This window comes from Rhamphochromis sp. 'chilingali', assembly GCF_963969265.1.
Source record: "Rhamphochromis sp. 'chilingali' genome assembly, chromosome: 8".
NCBI classification, from domain to species: domain Eukaryota; kingdom Metazoa; phylum Chordata; class Actinopteri; order Cichliformes; family Cichlidae; genus Rhamphochromis; species Rhamphochromis sp. 'chilingali'.
In genome coordinates this window covers 23,704,571-23,724,429 of record NC_137935.1, presented here as the reverse complement: position 1 = coordinate 23,724,429, position 19,859 = coordinate 23,704,571, and the positions used below count along the sequence as shown (strand labels likewise).

General features: G+C 38.8%; 2 protein-coding genes across 2 annotated transcripts; both read right to left on the bottom strand.

The window, feature by feature from the left end:
* Positions 1 to 66: 66 nt before the first annotated feature.
* On the bottom strand, positions 67 to 6,337 carry ilvbl (ilvB (bacterial acetolactate synthase)-like). Its single transcript, XM_080888363.1, has 14 exons — positions 5,942 to 6,337; positions 5,305 to 5,506; positions 4,506 to 4,633; positions 4,141 to 4,391; positions 3,877 to 3,976; positions 3,687 to 3,784; positions 3,300 to 3,436; positions 2,805 to 2,939; positions 2,483 to 2,597; positions 2,206 to 2,375; positions 1,951 to 2,021; positions 1,787 to 1,858; positions 1,328 to 1,433; positions 67 to 1,228 (listed from the first exon to the last, which is right to left on the bottom strand). Exons 1-14 carry the CDS (start codon positions 6,053 to 6,055, stop codon positions 1,050 to 1,052), a joined length of 1,878 nt encoding a protein of 625 aa, XP_080744489.1. The 5' UTR covers positions 6,056 to 6,337; the 3' UTR covers positions 67 to 1,049.
* A 479-nt stretch (positions 6,338 to 6,816) lies between these two features.
* On the bottom strand, positions 6,817 to 13,036 carry LOC308401299 (beta-galactosidase-1-like protein 2). Its single transcript, XM_080889459.1, has 18 exons — positions 12,657 to 13,036; positions 12,406 to 12,474; positions 12,199 to 12,294; positions 11,997 to 12,105; positions 11,822 to 11,914; positions 11,648 to 11,729; positions 11,447 to 11,511; positions 11,177 to 11,261; positions 10,826 to 10,963; positions 10,122 to 10,202; positions 9,909 to 10,015; positions 9,290 to 9,436; positions 9,131 to 9,202; positions 8,748 to 8,826; positions 8,122 to 8,209; positions 7,821 to 7,935; positions 7,567 to 7,683; positions 6,817 to 7,467 (listed from the first exon to the last, which is right to left on the bottom strand). The coding sequence occupies exons 1-18, from the start codon at positions 12,890 to 12,892 to the stop codon at positions 7,357 to 7,359; spliced, it is 1,890 nt and encodes a 629-aa protein (XP_080745585.1). The 5' UTR covers positions 12,893 to 13,036; the 3' UTR covers positions 6,817 to 7,356.
* Between the last annotated feature and the right edge of the window lie 6,823 nt (positions 13,037 to 19,859).

Sequence of the window (19,859 nt, the reverse complement as noted above, 5' to 3'; positions counted from 1 at the left end):
ACCTAAAACATCTAAATCAGTTTTACATAAATAAGTAAATAAATAAAAAACTCACATTACCTCCTTTCTTAAAAATTTATTTCAGAATCAATCCAAATTAACATTTTATGATTAAAATTTCAACACACAATGTGCCAAACAAGACAACAGTACATACAGGAGTGTAATAACTGATGTGTTCACCTGGTGAGTAAATATCTTACGATAATAGTGCAATCCAAACTGTGTACAGGCTTAGCCCATATCACTGCAAACAAGTTAGTATCAAATATTGTTTAGACATATAATCGAATCAGCAGACACGTTTTCAGTCTCTTCATGGCAATGCATTTTGAAGATACAATCAAACGTTATGAAGGCATACCGTTAGTCAGTTATCAACATTCAAAAACAAAATGTTTTCCCCATTCTACAAAGTGATTTCCTAAATTATAAATTATGAACTACATACAGTTCTAAGATGCCTTGTGTCCACATAAAAAGGCTATGTGTTCATGTCAGAACAGGAGAAAAAGGCATACTGGTAGCTAATGCTCTCTCTCACACGAGTGATTTCATTCACTGTTTATTTGCAAAAGTTGTAATCGCCTGTTTAACCGTCAAAAACTGAACCACAAAATTTCCAAACAGGAATAATCCCTTAACATTCCCTTTTACCCCCCTTTAAAAAAAATGCAGCAGCTATTCTCTGAAAATTCTAAGCACAGACTGTATCGTTGTCTAGGCTGGCAGGTATGGAGCTATGTTTTAAGTGAAACTTAATGCTAAATATCTGTATCACAACAGGGAGGATAACAGTCATAACTGATATATAGTGGATTTGCTATGAATTCATTGCTAGTCTGATGGAGGAAATAATAAGTGATCCAAGAGAGCTCGGCACACTAAAAGGTGATTTATCAGAGTGAATTATGGCTTTAAGTGCACTAGCAGAGATTGGATCCAGGTCACACTAAAAGAATCCTGCACAAACCTAGATATTAAGAGTCCATCAGGGTAGCCAGAGTTAAAGGATAAATAATGCATGGTTACTGTATTACACAGATATTCTATATCGAAATAGAGCCATCTCTAAAATTGGTCTTCCCTATCAGAACATTGATAAGTGCAGCCTTGCCCTCCCGGGCATCCCTCTGAGCTTGTCTGACGATATCATTTAACTTTTCTTCATTTTCAGAGCCTATAAGGTAGCCCTTACCACCGTAGCCATCTGCCACGATGTGATAGTCTGCAAAAAGAAGAGAATTTACCTTTTAACATATGCCCAGACATCACGGAGTGTATTCTACAACCAATCACAGCACGAACATGAACATTATAAATCTACCTGTATATGCAAGGCCGCATGCCACGTTGCTGCCGAGCATAGGAACCTGCTCTCTGGATATCTGACTCCAGCACGCATCATTTCCCACCAGAGCTATCACTGGTGTCTGAGGTGTGAAAAGCAGAGCATGCATTATCAAAAGACATCAGCAGAAAAATATGCACACACAAAAAAATGAATGCTTAAATAAGCTGTCGTGTCAGTGGTCCATAGCGGTCATACAGCAAGTATGAAAACATATTATGTAGTGCATCTTTCCATTGTATGACACAAGAACTGAGTCTGTGATGTTTAAGGCCGTACACACCAGTAGCTAACACTTGCATTATTTTCATTTGGTTTTGATCATTAGATCTTTCTCTAGACCACATGTGCACTGATCCTAACTGACTACTGTTAGCTACCTTGCTTCCATAGATTACATACATGTAATCTAAATAGGATTGTGTGTGATTTTACCTTGTGTCTAGTGAATGTGTCAAACTCTGCAATACTGTATCCTAAGGAGCCATCACCATAGACTATCCACACCTGAAACAAACACAACATAGCTTTTGTTTTTAAAACGTCAATGATTTTTTAAACTGATCATCAGATGATCAGGCAAAGCTCCCCAGACATACCTCAGATTCAGGCCGGCACAGTTTAGCCCCCAAAGCAAAACCACCTCCAACTCCCAGAGTCCCAAAGGCTCCTATAGGAAAGGAATGAAGAGCAAGATTAAAACATCATGATTGCAACTAACTCAGAATATAGTTATCATCCAGCCAAAACTTGTGCACTATGGATTTTTGTTTTACTTATAAAGCTCTTGGTTTAAACAACCAAAATATTTCATTGTTTTAATTAAACTATTTGCTTTGTCAGCAGCATCCTACCTGGATCGAGCCAACACAGAGGTCCTCTTGGTTTCATTATGTAAGCGGCACTTCCTACAAAATCTCCTCCATCTGCAACAATGACGCTGTCCTCAGCCATCAGCTCATCCACACAATGGAGGGCTTTCAAGGGATTTAAGTGGTATTCAGTCTTCTCCTCAGCTTTAGCCCTGAAATAAAAAATAAATAAATTTTAAAAAAGCAACATGTTAGCTTTTGTGATGGTTACAGATAGAAGATTTTGCAATGCATACTTTAACACAACCCCACTGCTTACTTGTTTGCAGCTTCTTTGGTAGCATCCCCTGCTTTGAGGCTCTGAGGCCATTCCTCTGGACAGCGATGGCCCTTCAGCCCTTCGGAAAGTCGCACTAAAAATGATCCAGCATCACCTGAAAATACAACATACAGTTTTGGGGGGTTTTTTTGCAGTTGTTGAATTAATGTATTTATTCTTAGGTCCAACTCTAAAGAAAAGAAAAAAATCAGGAGTATGCTTATATTTATATGCACCACATGTACAATATTTTATGATTATCTAAAGATTTTTGAATCTTTCCTTCCTTTAAAGCTAGCATGAAATCAGGGGGCAAACATACCCTGAATTGCTATAGTTGGTTTCCAGAACATGTCTGAGTTTTTTAGCAGCTGTGTCTTGTCTCTGTTGACAGCGATGATCTTGCTGCGTCTGCTGAGAGTTCTGCCGTAACTCAGCCGGAAGTCACACACAGTGCCTGTAAACACGGTGCACAAAAGTCAATATTTCTCCAGGGATCGTGGTGAGCCTGCAGCTATACACACTATGTAAAAAACACAGTTTAACCTCTCTCTGTATCGCAACACATACTTCCAGAATAAATTAAATCCAGAAGGAGAAAAAAAGATGCAAAAGAATTACTGAAAAATTAAAAATGCAATCAATAACACTGATCCATCGTGGAACTTTGTTAAATATTTACTCCGACATATTTTGAAACGCAGTTATCCTGCACAATTTTCTTTAGATTATAATATTAATATTAAATAGGTTGGTCTCAAAATGTTATTTCTCTTTTTATCATTATGGAATAAAAAGGAAACAATGTTTGCCTGACCTGCCAGGACTACCACATCGGCTTCCTTCAGAGCATCTCGTCTGTTTTGTCGGATGTGGATGGGGCTGTCTTTACCCAGCAAGCCACGACACATACCCCCGAGAAAGCAGGGGATGCCCAGATCCTCCAAAGCCTTCCTGTTTAAAATAAACAAATAAATGAAATAAATAAAAACATTTTTTAAAAAGGGGGAAACCATTTTGACCAGATGTAACATCCAAGTAAAAATACCAAAATATAATTTCACTGATATTTGAAGACTGAAGAAAAATTTGCTTAAGGCTCACCACAGGAATAGTTTAACACATTTTAACAAACACTTCCAGTATCAACACCAAACAACAAAGAGTGGCAGAAAAATAAAAGGACACGTGACTCATCTTTTACCTGATGTTATCCACTGGTGTTGGGGGTAGTGTTGCTTGGCTACCCAGCACAATAACAGGTTTCTTGGCTCGACTCACCAGCTCTAGGCACTTTTGGATCTGGCATGCATCGAAAAAAATGTTTAAAAATGCTGTCAATCTCCAATGGCCAGAGCATTTACGTATTGACGAACATTTACTACAAGACTTACCTGATTGTCTGTGGCTTGAGGGATGTGAACGGGAAGTGGAGACATATCCCTGGGCTCCCAGGCTCCAGCAAAGAGATTCATGAGGTGGTTATGAAGGTACCTTTGAAGAAAGCAGACCACAAAAATCAAATAATTCAGAACATATGAACACACTTCTGATTAGGGAAGAATAATGAGGAAAGAAATTCCCAAATTATGATATTATAAAAGATGCAAACATTATAAATAACCCAAACAGTAGCATGCAGTGCAAAAACAACATACCATGAGACAATTCTTCCCATCAGGCCTTTGGGAGGGTTCTTAACAACAAACTCCTTAGACACCAGGTGGAAGGGGTAGAGCGTGTCAATGGGGAACTCTATGAAAACAGGACCAGGCGTTCCTGACTGAGCAATGGCCAACGCCTTCTTGACCGTAGGCACAATTTCTCTGACAGTCCTGATGGAGGTGCAGAACTTACACAAAGGCTTGAAGAGAGACATCTGGTCGATATCTTGCAGTGCTCCTCTGCCCTGTTCCGCAAACACAATTGATAAACACTGAAGAATGCTTTTTTTTGCCTGTCGTTTTACTCTGCATGCACATTAATATTGTGGTGGCATTAATAATATCTGAATCCACTCCACCTGGAGTAGCGTGCCAGCAGCTCCTCCAATGAGCAGCAAAGGAGATTCAGCCATCTGAGCATTCTTCACTGCGGTCACTGTGTTAGTGAGGCCTGGGCCAGCCGTCACAGCGGCTACACCAACCGTACCTGAAGCAGAAACAAGCATAACAGCTTGCTGTCAGAGCTATTACTAAGGTGCACCTACATTTATCTCTACCTTGTGTAGTGTACATTTTTGTTCCATTGCTGTGTAGTATTGTTGCTATAAGTTATGTTTTACTTCTGCATTAATTTATTTGAATCCCTCTATTCGTTTTGGTGCAGTAATAATGTGAATTTCTCAACTGGGGGGTAATAGGGGTGTAACAACATCTGAACAGAGACCAAAATTGTGAAAAAAAAACCCATCTTCTGATAGCCATGGGGATCTGATACTGTCCAGCTAATGCAAACTAGGACAGTAAGACACATAATGTTGAAAGACACTTTGTTCATGATCAAACCAAAATCAAGTGATCAGGTCAGGTTTTTAGCAGGTTTTTAAATTATTATTCATGCCACCTTAATAACATCTAAACCAAGCCATTGTTTCAAGGAAGTGTTAACTCCTTTTAGCCTCTAAGAATGCTGTTAGATGCACCTTTGCTTGATAAATCATAATGTCTGCAGGAGGTGGAACGCCTGCTGTTAAGACAAACCCTGACAAGACTTCAACGCCCACGTTTTGTTTAGAATAAGCTGTACGAACACAACGTGTGCGCACATTAAGAATGAGTCGTATCACTGGAGATGCATTTTCACGCAATCTAAACCTGCACCTGAAAGTCTTGCCACAGCATCAGCAGCGAAGACTGCAGTGGCCTCGTGCCTAGTGTCCACAATCCGGATCCCCATCTTCTCGCAAGCCACCAGGATAGGTGAAATATGCCCACCCACAAGAGTGAAAATGTACTTGACCCCATGGGCATGGAGGACCTCTGCCACAATGTCGCCACCGTGCTTGGAGCTCTTTGTGTCAGTCTGGAATAAGTAAAGAGGGACAGAATTAGGTTACTGCAGACAAGATCGTGGCTGTTGTAACCACATAAACAATCGTGCAAACTAAAATAAAACCGCTGTCTAATATAAAGAGCTGACTGTGCTCTGTAGGGCCACCTGTCACACTCCTTTTCATCCCACTGTCGTTTCCTATTATGCAACAACCGCATATTGTTCAGGGCTGCAGTGTTGATGTGGAGCCGCGGGGATCTGATAACCTTTGTGCTGGAAAACCACAAGGCTGGTCAAAGTTTACGTGAATAGAGTCCAGCTTACGCTTCAACACTGACTGCCTGTAGAAGACTTTTTTTTTTTAAGTGGCCACAGATTATGCAATGACTGAAAACAGAGTGCATAACGAAGGATAGCACAGAAAGCACACAGATTACGGTGTTGACTTTTTTAAAAAATACCTACTTTGTGGAACAATTGGTAGAGTATGCCAAGTTTGTAGGCTGCAAACAGTAGCCCACCCAGCACCAGGCTTGTAAAGGATCCGAGAACAATGCCGACGACTCCAAAAGGCTCCATGCTAGAATGCGGAAGCAAATCCCAATTTCTGAAAAGACACTACGGTAAATAAGCTAAACTTATTATATCAAAATCTACGGAGCTACCGGTTCAGCAGCTCACCGGTTCAAGCTAGGCTAATAAACTATGGAGCTTCTTCTACAACTGCTATACACCCATTTCAAAGGCGTACACGTGCAACTACATTCACTCAGAAGTTATAAAATTTTAAGTTACTCCGAGGATCTGAAGGACATTTGGTCGTCTACAACTTGAAACGACCAGGTACCCTTACTTTACACCTGCGCCGACACAGAAAGAAATGTGACAGTTGATGGTAAAGCCGCCTGTAAAGGATATAGGGTACTTCCGTTTAGTAATTTTCAAAATATATGACTGCTGCTAAAGTTCACAGCATTTATTTATGGGGTATACACGGGGATTTTCTTTTCCAGTTGTTATTATTTTTCTGTAGCCATGAACGCAATAAAAGTTACACGTGTGTCTTCATTAGTTGCTGTGTATTTAATCGTATGCTCACATGTATGGCAAACATTGTACCTTTATTGTCAAGGTACAGATTTATTTCCGTCTTTAGTGAACGTGAGGGCGCTGTTCAAGCCAAGGACGGTCTCTAGTTCAGGTGTGTCAAACGTGAGACATAGACCTTCCCATTGCAGTAACAGATAAATAAACAAATGACAGAAAAAAAATCTTGTTTTTCTTTTTTTTTTTATTCTCTGCTATAGAATTCAATTTTTACAACGGGTTCACAGTGAAAAGGCAAAAAAGTATAATTTTAGCCATTTAATTATTTGTGTTGACAGATTTCTTTCATCGGCTATAATGTATCATGTCGAAAAGCTGAGACATACTGTTGAAATTGCACTTCTCGGGGATTTTAAATGTGTAGTTAAACTTCTATAAAACGACCGAAAGGGGATTTTCACTGATCCAGCCCATTTAAGATCCAAGTGTGCTGCATGAGCCACAACATGAAATGAGTTTGACACTCCTGCTCTGGTCAAATCAGGGACTTTACACAGTCAAAGGTTCAAGATGTGTAAAATGGGTTCAAACTGCATTATTTGTAGTGAGAGCAAGATGCATGTTAAATAATAAGTCGAGTGAAATCAGCAGATTGCATAGTAAAGGAAACAAAACAAAATGCAAGATTTTATAATTTGAATGAAAATATTTACAATAGATTTTATAGGCTAGACAGTATTAACATAATGAATCTATCAGTCTTTTAATGAAAGAGCATGGTTGTCTTTGTCTGTGTGTATGTGTTAAAGTTAGTTTGTTGTTTTACAGCATGTTCACAGCAGTGTGCAGAAAGGAAGTTTGTACACATCGATAACCTTTCCATAATCAGGATTTTCAGCAAACAGTAGTTTATCATGCACCCGTTGTTCCTCAAAGACAATAATCTGAAAGAGAGCAGAAAAATAAACATAAATTAACTAAGGTTCTTTAGTTACAAGTTACACTTATAATTCATGTTCCATCTTTTGATATTACACAGGTACCTCATTCTCTCCACTTCTAAGCCAAGGTGCTGGGAGATAAAGGAAATGCTGGGGGCCAATAAACCAATAACGTCCAAGGTTCTGCCCATTGACAAATATAATGCCTTTACCCCAACTCTGTGGATAAATACACTATCAACAAACAGAAACTAGCCAGCCAGCCAATACAGCATGTATTGGTTTTTTTTAAAGAAAAAACCCTCTAGCTTACTTGCTGGTTAGTTAATGTTTTCCACACAAACTGTTATACTCACACGAAGGCTGACAAAGGTGTCTTTGGGAGGGCCATCGACACAGAGCCTGGCCTGGAAAAACCCGGGGATACAATGTGACTTGAAGTCAGTTTTCCATTGGCCTGAATTTGTTAATCTAAAACAAGAGCCACAAAACACATACTGTTATCAAAGTGCACATTGAATCTATACAAGGAGACTCGAGCAATTTTTGATTGAATCTTCCCTTTAACATAGACAATGAAAAGGTACACTTAGAAACCTGCCATTCTAAACACTGTACGATTTTGGCAAGAAAGACGTTTTAATCCAGATAACAGACCTTTTTATAAAGCTGGGCTTCATATCAAAGCAGGAGATGGAAAATCCTCTCAGTGGAGTGTTGTTCAACACAATGTCTCCCACAATACCTGTAATTTGAATTATAAACTGAATATTCCTTACAGTTATGTCGTTTATACGTTACTTTAAATGACTTATATATATATATATATATATATATATATATATATACACATGTAAAAAATAACTAGTCTTGATTGCAACTGATAGGTTTAATAGTGCATGCAGGAAAAAAAACGTGTGTCCTTCCAACCTCATTAGGAAATGAATACTTTTATTTTACTAGCACTATCCACAAATGTGGATGTCTAACCAGATACTTACTCTGGATTTTATTTACTTTTTCTTCATACAAAACAAAGGCAAAAAAAATAAATAAAAATAAAGCAGTAAGCATAGAACATCTTTTAGGACTTAAGCTTAAAAAATATGTGCCCTGGCCTGAAAGTCCATGCAGCTATGCAATCTGACAGCAGAAGTATTATTATCAGTATGAAAATTTGCTGAATTTAAATTGTAAAACTTTCTGAATGACATTTTGTCAAAAGACTGAAGCAGTCACTTTGATATAGCTATGTAAAAAACACACAGCAGCATGTGGAATACCTTTGCGCTGTTCATCCAGAGCTTTCCCATAATTCACTCTTCCACAGTTCTCCACAAGGAAGCTTAATGTCCTCTCCCCCTTTGATATACAAAAAATTAGTGCTTTAAATGTTGAGTATAAATAAAAGATGACTATGTACAATTTTCTTTGAGTCTATGAATATTCCAAGTCCTAACACACACGTCTATGGACTGTGGGAGTAAATCATAGTGTGCAAAGAGAGTTTACGGCCCAATTAACTAATGGCACTATTGTGTTTTGTAACTTCACTCCAAAGACAAATTTGGGGGTAAAATGGGATGATTAAGCATATTAACCCTAATCCTTAATTTAAGTATCACTTTGTAAAGTTCAGAGTAGATACAGAAAAAATGATCAGCACCTTTCCATCAGGGAGTGCAACCTCATGAGTCTTATAGTCCAAACAACCAACACACTCCCTGTTCACAAAAACCTGGAAAAGATTGAAAAGTCACACAGGCAGTGTATAATTATGCTGTATTTTGGATCTGTGGTTACTTTATCACTGGTATGCTCTTACCACTGCTCTGTCTCTAATGTTGTTCCTGGAGTTTAGGGCGCCTCCACCAGTGATAGTGGTTTCATACAGTGTATAACCATATGACTGACCATTGTTATTGTTCACAGGGAGATTCTCCATGTTCACTGGCTTGTCTGACTTGTGCGGCTGGAGAAATGGGAGGTAAAATCAAGTAAATGGTAAAACATTAAGAAAAATTTAAGAATTTGAAACATAATGCAATTTGATCAGATCTCTTGCTGCATCACAACACATGGGGAAAAAACAGGAGTAGTGTTGTGGCTTGAAAATTACAGTTTCTTAATGTAAGCTTTCACAAGTGCTCATGAAAGACTACCTGAATCACATTCAGAAAGGGGAAGAAACATAGCTAAAGGAGAAGTAAGGTCAAACCTAACTGCAAGTTGTGAGACATCTGTCTTAAGCATATAAGCAGCAAGTTGCCAGATTGCTGCACAAAGACACACATGCTGATAACAGCAGCGTCATGTCTGTTTGATACTCATTGTACCATGTTTGCTCTCCTTCCACCAGGGACCCCATATTTATCTGCTCTGATCTAGTTTTGTCAGTTATACTATCAACTCTACCAGATGGGCGCTTGCCATCTGCAGCTCACCTTGTCGCTGAATTGCAAGATGTCCCACAGTGACAGGTGTTGCTGGATAAAAGCAGGGCTGTAAGCTTTCCTTTCCGGAGAAGAGGGCACTCCAGGAAGAGGCTCAGCTGTGAGTTCGCAAAAACATTCAGTCATGCCTGAGTTAGACATTTTAGTAGATTTACATTGTTTTTCATAAATTAAAATAAATATGGATCCTTAAGAAGAACTTACAGTGGTACTGGCTGAATAAATTCCTCAGGTGGTGATATTTTGGAGTGCAGTCCCCAGCTTCAGATAGGGGAGCATCATAATCTGCCAAGAAACCATTGAGACCGCTGACTTTTTAAAATGAAAAGATATTAAACATTTAAACGAGCAAAATTGTGGTTTTATTTTTGGAGAGCCGTTATGTTGTCTGTGTTTTCTGCATTGATTTAAACCACAGCTAACAAGCTGTATTATAGTACATAAACCATGCCCCTTCCACGTTAACAGATTTAACAGGGGTCAAATTAAAACAAAAAAGTCCACTTCAGATAAATTTCTCCCAAAGTTATTTTGCTCTGTTTGAAGTAGTTCTTATTTACAATCAAGAAGTAAAAGTTTTCTTGTAAGAGTGCTTGCATTTATGCAGCACTTTTCAAAACAAAGCGAGAATAATATGCAGTAATATTAAAGAATACCAGGGGCAAAAAATAGGAAAAGTGAAAAGTGAAAAATAAATACAATATAAATGAAGGGACCAGGTCGTGTAGGGCTTTAAAAATCAGCAATAAAAATCTTAAACTCAATTCTAAAACTAACAGGTAGCCAGTGAATGGCTGCAAGGACTGTTGTAATGTGTCACTGCTGGAAAAGATATCCCTCAAACATGTAAAACACTTCTTTGTGCTTTGATCTCTGGGCTCTGGGGTCTAAGGTTAATCCCACCCTACCGTAACTGGTGACCTGAGATTTGTAGGCGCCAAAGTCCATTGCGCCGTTCATGAAGCCAAAGCTGGTTCCGCCATGAAACATGTACAGATTAATGGAAACGCCTCGATCCAAGATCTCGGACACCACAGCCAGCATGTCTGTCATAAAGGGCAGCACAGATTTTCCACTGTAGCAGTGTGTGACGACATAACACACAAAGACCAACAAGCAGCAATATATGGAGTTTTAAAGTGCATATTTACAATCTGCCTAAACATTTCAAATAAATAAACACTTGTCACTTTGAATCTTGTCATAAAATGAACATATGCTTGGAAAAATTGTGTGACTTAAAAAAAACATTTGCAAACCCTCGGCGTGGAACACGTGATGATGTTCTCCCCAGACATCAAACCATCCAGACCAGTACTCCATTACCATTAGAGGTTTCTGGGGCTACACAACAGAACACGTGTATTAAGTAGGCTCTATCTTGCTCCTCACTGTCACAGGCTGAATAAAACATTACCATCAATTCATAATAAAAATCCCCAAAGTATTTCTCAGTTGACTTAAATGTCTTTCAGATTGAAATGTCAACCTGTCATGACAATCGCAGATCATCGTTGACCATCACTTACCTGTATGTCAGCCAAATGTTGGATGGCTCCAAATGAGAGTCTCTGAAGGTTTATTGTTTTTAGAGCTGAAATAAGCAAGATGTCACATTCTCAAACACGATCCAATAACAAGGACAAAACCATAAAGTAAAAAGCGAACAAAGGACACAGACAACGATTGTTTGTATCTTTCTTTAGCTCAAGGTTTATCAGTGTTATTACCTCCTTCCACCCCTCCACATCTTAAGCCTTCCCAGTTGTCTGAAGTCATCAGAAGCTCTTTGATCCCTCTGGACTGGAGACACTACAGCAAAAAAGACAACGAAGGGTGCAGGAATCCATCATGCTGCAATGTCACAAACCATTTTAATGATTAAAATTGGCAATAATACACACATTCTTTATAAATGGCATATATTTGTCATCTTTTGCAAATGAGCCGTATTCATTCTCAACCTGGACTGCAATGATCGGGCCGCCTCCTTCAAACTAAAAAACAAAACCAAACAGAGAAAACTCTAGTTATTCTTTTGGCTTAAAATGTAGTGAGAAAACAGCCACCTGGACTTACCATCAGAGGCTTGATAACTGAGATGAGCTTGTCAAAGTACAAGTTGACAGCATTTACGAATCCAGGATAAGTTGTCCTCAACTGCATCTCTTCATCTTGTAGCAACCAGCTAGAGAAAAAAAAGAGGAACAAGAGAGAAGACACGGTGTGGTATACTGCGTATTTATGGAACAGCTTCAAATTGATGGGAAGATGATACTACCTAGGCAACCCGCCCAAGTCCCATTCAGCGCAGATGTAAGGTCCAGGACGCAGTATAACCCAGAGACCCAGCTGTGCTGCCAAACTGACATAGGCCCTGAGACAGGCACAGATGCTTCATGCTCTTTTCAGAAATAAATACTTTGTATGTCTTAAAAAAAAAAAAAAGTAGTCCTACAAACGTAACACATTTAGGTGGGAAACTTACTTAAGGTCCAGCTGATCCTGAAAATTAAATGTTCCCCTCTCAGGCTCATGGAGGTTCCATGGCACATATCTGAAAAATAAAGCAGCAAAGAATATATTCTTTGTATCATCAGCAATAGTACAGTGTATAAGGAGGAGAAATGTTCAACAGGCCTTCCACATAGACCCTAAACTGGTTTCTATTTGGCTTACTTCACCAAAAGAACAGATACTTGTGATTTAAGGCGTACAGAATGTGCACTGGGAACGTACGTTGTGAGTGTATTGAGACCACAGGCCTTCATCTTCAGCAGCCTGTCCTCCCAGTAGGCTCTGGGGACACGGAAGTAATGGACAGAGCCTCCCAGGATGCGGAAAGGCTCTCCTTCTAGAGTAAACTGAGACGAGTTGGCCTTCAGTCCCTCTAAACGACTCATTCTTCTCACATCAAGGTGATGTCTGAGGGGGAAAAAAATCACTAACATATAATCTAACAGAAAAAAGTTCATTTTTTTAAAGCAGGTATTGCATGCTGGATTATGGTGTTTTTAAGCTGTGTCAAAGCATTTGAAACATTTTAGCATGACATTACAGTAACAAATGATGCATTTAAAACATTGTAGTACCTGCAGACTGCACAAATAACGCATACATTTTAGGTAGAGTAAATGGAAAACCTTACCAAGACTTAACATGAAAGTTGAAACTGCCAGCTACATCAAAAACACTGTCAGTGCTGTGGCTTGAAGCTGAGCTTACCAGAGCGCATTCGTGGAAGGGGTGGATGGTGCTGGGAGGCCTCAAACACTGTGGATAAGGGAAACTATTGTTGTTTTAGAACAAAAATATAATAGTTCTCTCTCTCTCACTCTCTCTCTACCCCTTAGTCTTTGTCAGTGAAGCACTGCCTTACAGAAAACAGAAATCACACTGTACACAGTAATGTTGGTCTCTTCATATTTCTTTGCTCAGTTTTTACATGTTTTGTTTTTCTCGGTTTAGAGGGCAAACGGAACAACGTCACATTAACAAAGTGTACTTGGTAGGAAATGCTAAAGGTTCAACTTTATTGAACAACTAATTGTTCAATCAGTTCAACTGTTCAGTGTAATTGCGGTTACAAACATAACTTAAAGTATGACCAGCGAAGGCAGGTGGAGTACCTTTGTTGAGACTTCTGGTTCATCCACGGTGCTTGTAACAAGAAAAGAACAAGAAGCTCCCTGTGAATGAAAATTTGCATTATGAGGTTAGGGGCTGTTCACAATTATTTACCTTTTTATAAGCGCACAAACAGGAACATAGGAGTAGGAGTTTAATGGCTGATTGACATATTCGGAAGTATTTTCTAGGCATTTGATTACACCCGCCAGCACCATCACACATTCTTAAAGAGTGGAAGTACCTCTCTAACCATATGGACAGGAGAAGTGGTTTTGTGTGCTTCTGCAAGGGCAGCTATGGCGAGGCCACATCCCAGTGCACACAAGGTGGAATCAGGCCATTCAAACTGTGAAAGAGACCAAAGGGTGACAGGTGGCTGTTCCCTCAACCCTGAGCACACAGGCCATTGCAAGACACCAGCTGGAAAGACTCTTGGATCTTTAGCAGCCCTGAAAGTGGCACCTGAAAAACTGTAACGCTAACAGCTGGGCTTACTGCTGGTGTGTATATCCTAAAAAGCAAAATTATGTTTTGTTTTGTTATTCTAATGTAAAGTAATTTTATAGCATTGTGTCAATCAATAAAGTTAGCTGCTGTTGTAATTTCTATAGCTTCAAATGTATCTTCACCAAACAAAGCAATAATGAAAAAAATGTAAAAATTCGGGAACATTCCCTTTCCCCCTTATTTGCCTGTTTTATCAGGTTTACACATATTTATTACACCTCATTAAATAGCATTCTGGATTGATTGCTTTCCTGCCAATAACATGGATTTTTATTTATTTATTCATTAAAATAACACACAAGACAAAGTCAGCCACTAAAAAGACAAGGGTCTGTCTGTAGATCCCATTTTAAAAAAATCTGTCATTCAATAAATTATTTACAAGAATTTAGAGTGCTCTCCGTTTTCAATGAGCAGGTGAACTTTTTGGTGGTCCCTAAGTATCTACCGTAGTTGTCGCGTTTCATTGTAGTGATGGGATTTCCGGATCTTTTTAGAGAACCGGCTCCTTCGGCTCACTAAAAAGAGTCGGTTCTTTTGGCTCCCAACTGGATCTTCAGGTTGTTTTGTTGCTTTAATTAACTAATTATGGACAACAATATAAAATTATGCACAAAAGGAATTAGTAATGTAAAAAAACGTGGTTTTCTTTATATATATGTTTATATATAAATTAGAGATGGACCGATCCGATATTACGTATCGGTATCGGTCCGATACTGACCTAAATTACTGGATCGGATATCGGAGAAAAATAAAAAATGTAATCCGATCCATTAATAAATATCACGAAAGCACCTCACAAAACTTGCAACACGCCGTAACTCACCTCAGAACGTTAGCACGTCGGAGCAGTATGCATCACGTGATAGAGCGGCTGTGGCATGCGGGACCTGTCGGTGGTCTGGATAGCATTTGGAGCTTCGCTAGCAACCTGGCATTTCATCTCCGACAAAGTTATCCCCGAGAGAAGTAAAGCAAGTGTGTAAGTCCATCTCTGAATGTTTGTAAAGCATTCCCACGTTAAGCTTAACGAGCGACTGCCTCTCGCTCTCCGGCTGCTACTTCAATCGTGAAACTGCTTAAATGATCAGCTGATCGGCTTTTCTGTAGCGAGTCCGTCTTTCTTGTTTGTTTTTGGCCCACTTTGCACCAGAAAGAGGAAACCAGCGGCTGAACAACAGCAGCACGTTTAAGCTTGATAAGCTGTTGTTAGAATTTATTTAATATTACTTTCTACACCAGGATCGTTTTCTACGTAGCTGACGCTGGTAACTGTGCAGGGGCGGATCTAGCAAAGTTTAGCCAGGGGGGCCGATAGGGCATTAACTGGGAAAAGGGGGCACAAAGACATACTTTTCTTTCTTATTCTCATTTAAAATGTCTAGCTTTTAATAAATAATTATCTGACACCCAAAGTTTTAATTTGATGTAAAATGAATAGAAGTCAATTACTGTATATAGTGACTATTAAGTCTAATATATATACCCTAGTAAGCTATAGTACTTTTTCCTTTGGGGAGGTACCATCTGTGCAGTCTGCAATTTTGTTGAAGAAAGATGTTGAATCTATTTAATATTTCTGTGCATTTTTTTTCACACTGCATCAAATTAAGGTTGATTACGTCGATTAAGCATCATGAGGTGGCGCGTGAGGGGTGGTTCCCTATTTTTTATTTATTTATTTTTGTTGTTGCTGGGAGTTGGAACCCTATTAGTTAGGTTGCTTAATATTTACGCTAAGTACTCTTTAAAATACCAGAATAGGGAGGATGGTGTAGGTCTAAGTTTATTAGATTGATCAGTATTGCTGAACTATGAAATATTTTTTTTGTATACAGGTATAACAGAATAGCTTTAGTGTAGTTGTTGTTTTAAACTTGAGTATGAACTTGCAGACTTGCAAAATGCAGCAAGATATTTTAAAAAACAGTTTTGTTGATTAAAAAACACTATATCGGATTCATATCGGTATCGGCAGATATCCAAATTTATGATATCGGTATTGGTATCGGACATAAAAAAGTGGTATCGTGCCATCTCTAATATAAATATTTATGAGGGCCCCTAGAGACAAAACTCGTACAAACTCCAAAACACATTTCTAGCGTTAACTGAACTTCCAAAACAGAGCTACCTAGATCACTTAAATTACACAATCGAATGCATATGTCTATTGTTTTTGTATTATCACACAAACAATCATATATATACATATATATATATCTATATATATATATATATATAGATATATATATGATTGTTTTGTGTGATTATATATTAACTGATCAAGCACACACATCCATACATATGCAATAATACTAAGTGCAATAATCCTTTCTGTCATCGTTGTATTTTTACTCAGTTGTATATAGTATTTGTATTTGTATTCTATTTTTATCTTATTGTATATTTATTTTATTGTATTCTACTGTATATAGTATTTTATTCTATTCTGTACAGTTGTGTACTGTATTTATTCTTATTGTATTCTAATTTTTGCCTCATAACTTTTGCACTGTCCACTTCCTGCTGTGACAAAACAAATTTCCCACGTGTGGGACTAATAAAGGTTATCTTATCTTATCTTATATATATATATATAAACACCCAGCACGCCCCTGCGGGCGGTTTATCCTTCAAGCTCGGGTCCTCTACCAGAGGCCTGGGGGCTTGAGGGTCCTGTGCAGTATCTTAGCTGTTCCCAGGACTGCGCTCTTCTGGACAGAGATCTCTGATGTTATTCCCTCCGATGTTATATATATATGTATATATGTATGTATGTATATATATATATATATATATATATATATATATATATATATATATATATACATACACACACACACACACACACACACACACACACACACACACACACACACATATATATATATATATATATATATATATATATATATATATATATATATATATATATATATATGTATACATAGTGGTGGTCAGAGGTGTGGACTCGAGTCACATGACTTGGACTCGAGTCAGACTCGAGTCATTAATTTTATGACTTTAGACTTGACTTGAAAAAATGTTCTAAGACTTGTGACTTGACTTGGACTTTTACACCAATGACTTGGGACTTGAATTGGACTTGAACCGGTTTACTTGAAAAGACTTGATATTTTACCCCAAATATAAAATTTAACATGCATATTATATAGAGATTGAAAATGTGACGTCATTCACGGATAGAACCGCAAAGGATTCTGGGAACTCGTGGCAAGCGGTACTAGCGCACGCAGGCTTTCAATTAAAATCAGTTATACAGCGATAAAAAGAAACACAAAAATGTCAAGAAGCTGTTGTATTATTAACTGCAATAGCCGGTCGCATGACAGCCACGGGAAGCCGACGAGTAAAGAGATCGGTTGTTATCGGATTACGTCGTTGAAGAGAAATTGTTCAAGCCATGTTTCCGAAGTAACAAAGACGCGACGGGTGGCCTGGATTTCAGCCATTCAAAGATCAAATATAACGTCCCAGAACACTCCAGCTCACAGGTTAGTCTGCTCCAAGCATTTACACGAAGGTCAGTGTTTTTTAGTAGTTAATACGTCATTTTCACAACATAATTAGTGATATAGGTTACAAGCAAGTCTGGCGCTGAACAGAAATTGTCGCGCTATGCTTCTTTATTTATTGTGCATAAATAGTGAATTGTCCTGACACAATATTGCGTTTCGCTTCTGTTATTATGGTACATTGACAAAAACATATACTTTTCTTCAAAGGATAAAACAGGTTTTTTGTATCACTAATTGCCCAGTACGATTACAGCATACAGTATTATTGTCACTGCTACATTTCTGTGATGCTACCAGAAATTATTTCCACTACTAATTAATTACCGTTGAGCTCAAAGGTCCTATTAATAAACGGTTAAGGAATGTGTATTTATGACGACAATTTGTGAGACTGGTAAACTTATGATACGTACGATGGTCTTTCATTCTACACGGTGCATTTCAAGGTCCTGTACCCATCCGTCGGTAAACTGTACCTGGGCTTGTTGCAGTGACCTGAAGTTACTAAACTTCATGAGTGTATGCGCTCACTCCAAGAAGCGTATGATTATAAATATGCATATAAATATTAGGGGTGCAACGATATTCGTATCGATATTGAACCGTTCGATACAGTGCTTTCGGTTCGGTACGCATATGTATCGAACAATACAACATTTGTAATTTATTTTATCAACTTTCCTTCCGATGATGCTGTCTGTGTTGAGCGCTCAGTGAATCTGCGTTCGACTACTCCGCCTAGGCTGCACTGTCGAGCGCAGATCCACTGAGCGCTCAACACAGACAGCATAGTCAGAAGGAAGCGTGCAGGGCAAGCTAGCAAGACACATGGACCTCCCCCACCCTCATTCAGATCTGGCGTTTGGAATTATTTTGGTTTTCATGTGACGTATGACCCTGAAGGTAAGCGAGTCATGGACTAAAGTAAAACAGTATGTTGGATGTGCCATGCAATGCTCAATTACATGGGTGGGAGCTAGTGTGTTAGCGCAGTTAGCTCGTTAACGTGTTGGCCGTCTAGCCCCACACACGGGGCGATCGGCGGTAGCTCGTTAACGGAGATTTGCAGTGTTGTGGCGTTAAGGTCATTTCAACGAGATTAACCTGAAAGCACTAGTGGGAACACAACGAATATGACTGCACATTTACGCCGACATCATCCTAGTGCAAAGACCAAAACAACAAGCATGCTACTAACTTTAGCCGAGTCATTTAGACAGCTGTTAGCACATGATTCTCCTTATGCTGCTGAGAATATAGCCCAGAAGAAGCGGATAGTATAGCTTTTATTTTGGAAAGAGCCATTTCTCTGTAATAAACTCTCTTTTCCAAAGATGAGTGATTCCTCAATCAGATACAGGGCTCGCAATATCGCTAGCCCGACGTCCCGGAGCTAGCGATTTTTTTCAGTCGGGCTACCAAAATCTATCTCTGCCCTGCCCGTCGGGCTATTGTAGGAAAAATATATGTCAATGCTTTTGCATTCTTTCAGAAATGTAGCTGGGTAATTATGTCATTGGCATCGGTGAGCCACTGTCAATATGTGACATATTGAAGTCGCGTTTGAATTTGCGCTTGTTTTTTTGCTTTCACTTTGCAATCGTGCGAACTGTGTATAGAGAGTGACAGCACTGATCTGTGAGTGATGATAATTTGTGCACCAATTCCTCTGACATCGTCTTATTAATCGTTAGCTTACTATGCAAACATGACAAGTGAAATCTCCTGCAGCAAGCTTAAACATGTGAGAGGTTGATCGCGCAGAGAATCGCTGACCGTCATGTGAGTGTGTGTGTAAAAGCAGCAGTATATATATTTTAGTTCTGCTGAGCCAAACAAGACAGGTCAGGGTGAAGAAGTGACAGCCAAAGAAAAGCTTACCACAAAACGGAGAAGTTATGACAAATCAGACTATAAGGCAAAAAGAAAGTGCAGCTTTATGGTTTCATGGACAAAAGAATTTCTGTGGCTGCAATATGACGAGCTAAATAACCAGGGCTGCACATAAGTGGTCCGCAGGTGCGCATTCGCTGTCAAAATAAAAAACACGCACAAGGGTTAGGGTTAAATTTAAAAACTGTACTTTTGAGTTAAAATATATATTTATAATTTTAATAAATGACAAATTAAAAAGGCATGAACATTTTTTTGTATCGAAAAAATATCGAACCGTGACACCAAAGTATCGAACCGAACCGAACCGTGAATTTTGTGTATCGTTGCACCCCTAATAAATATGCTACGATGAGATAGCTGACTT

Coding starts and splice junctions, on each gene's coding strand:
- ilvbl (XM_080888363.1), bottom strand. CDS start 6,055: ATGGAGCCTTTTGGAGTCGTCGGCATTGTTCTCGGATCCTTTACAAGC. Junction 4,634..5,304: donor TGCTGTGGCAAGACTTTCAG/GTGCAGGTTTAG, acceptor TTTCTGCTTCAG/GTACGGTTGGTGTAGCCGCT. Junction 2,940..3,299: donor CGATGTGGTAGTCCTGGCAG/GTCAGGCAAACA, acceptor CCGTGTTTACAG/GCACTGTGTGTGACTTCCGG.
- LOC308401299 (XM_080889459.1), bottom strand. CDS start 12,892: ATGAACTTTTTTCTGTTAGATTATATGTTAGTGATTTTTTTCCCCCTC. Junction 11,915..11,996: donor CAGTTATCAAGCCTCTGATG/GTAAGTCCAGGT, acceptor TTTGTTTTTTAG/TTTGAAGGAGGCGGCCCGAT. Junction 9,437..9,908: donor TCTTGCAATTCAGCGACAAG/GTGAGCTGCAGA, acceptor CCATTTCTCCAG/CCGCACAAGTCAGACAAGCC.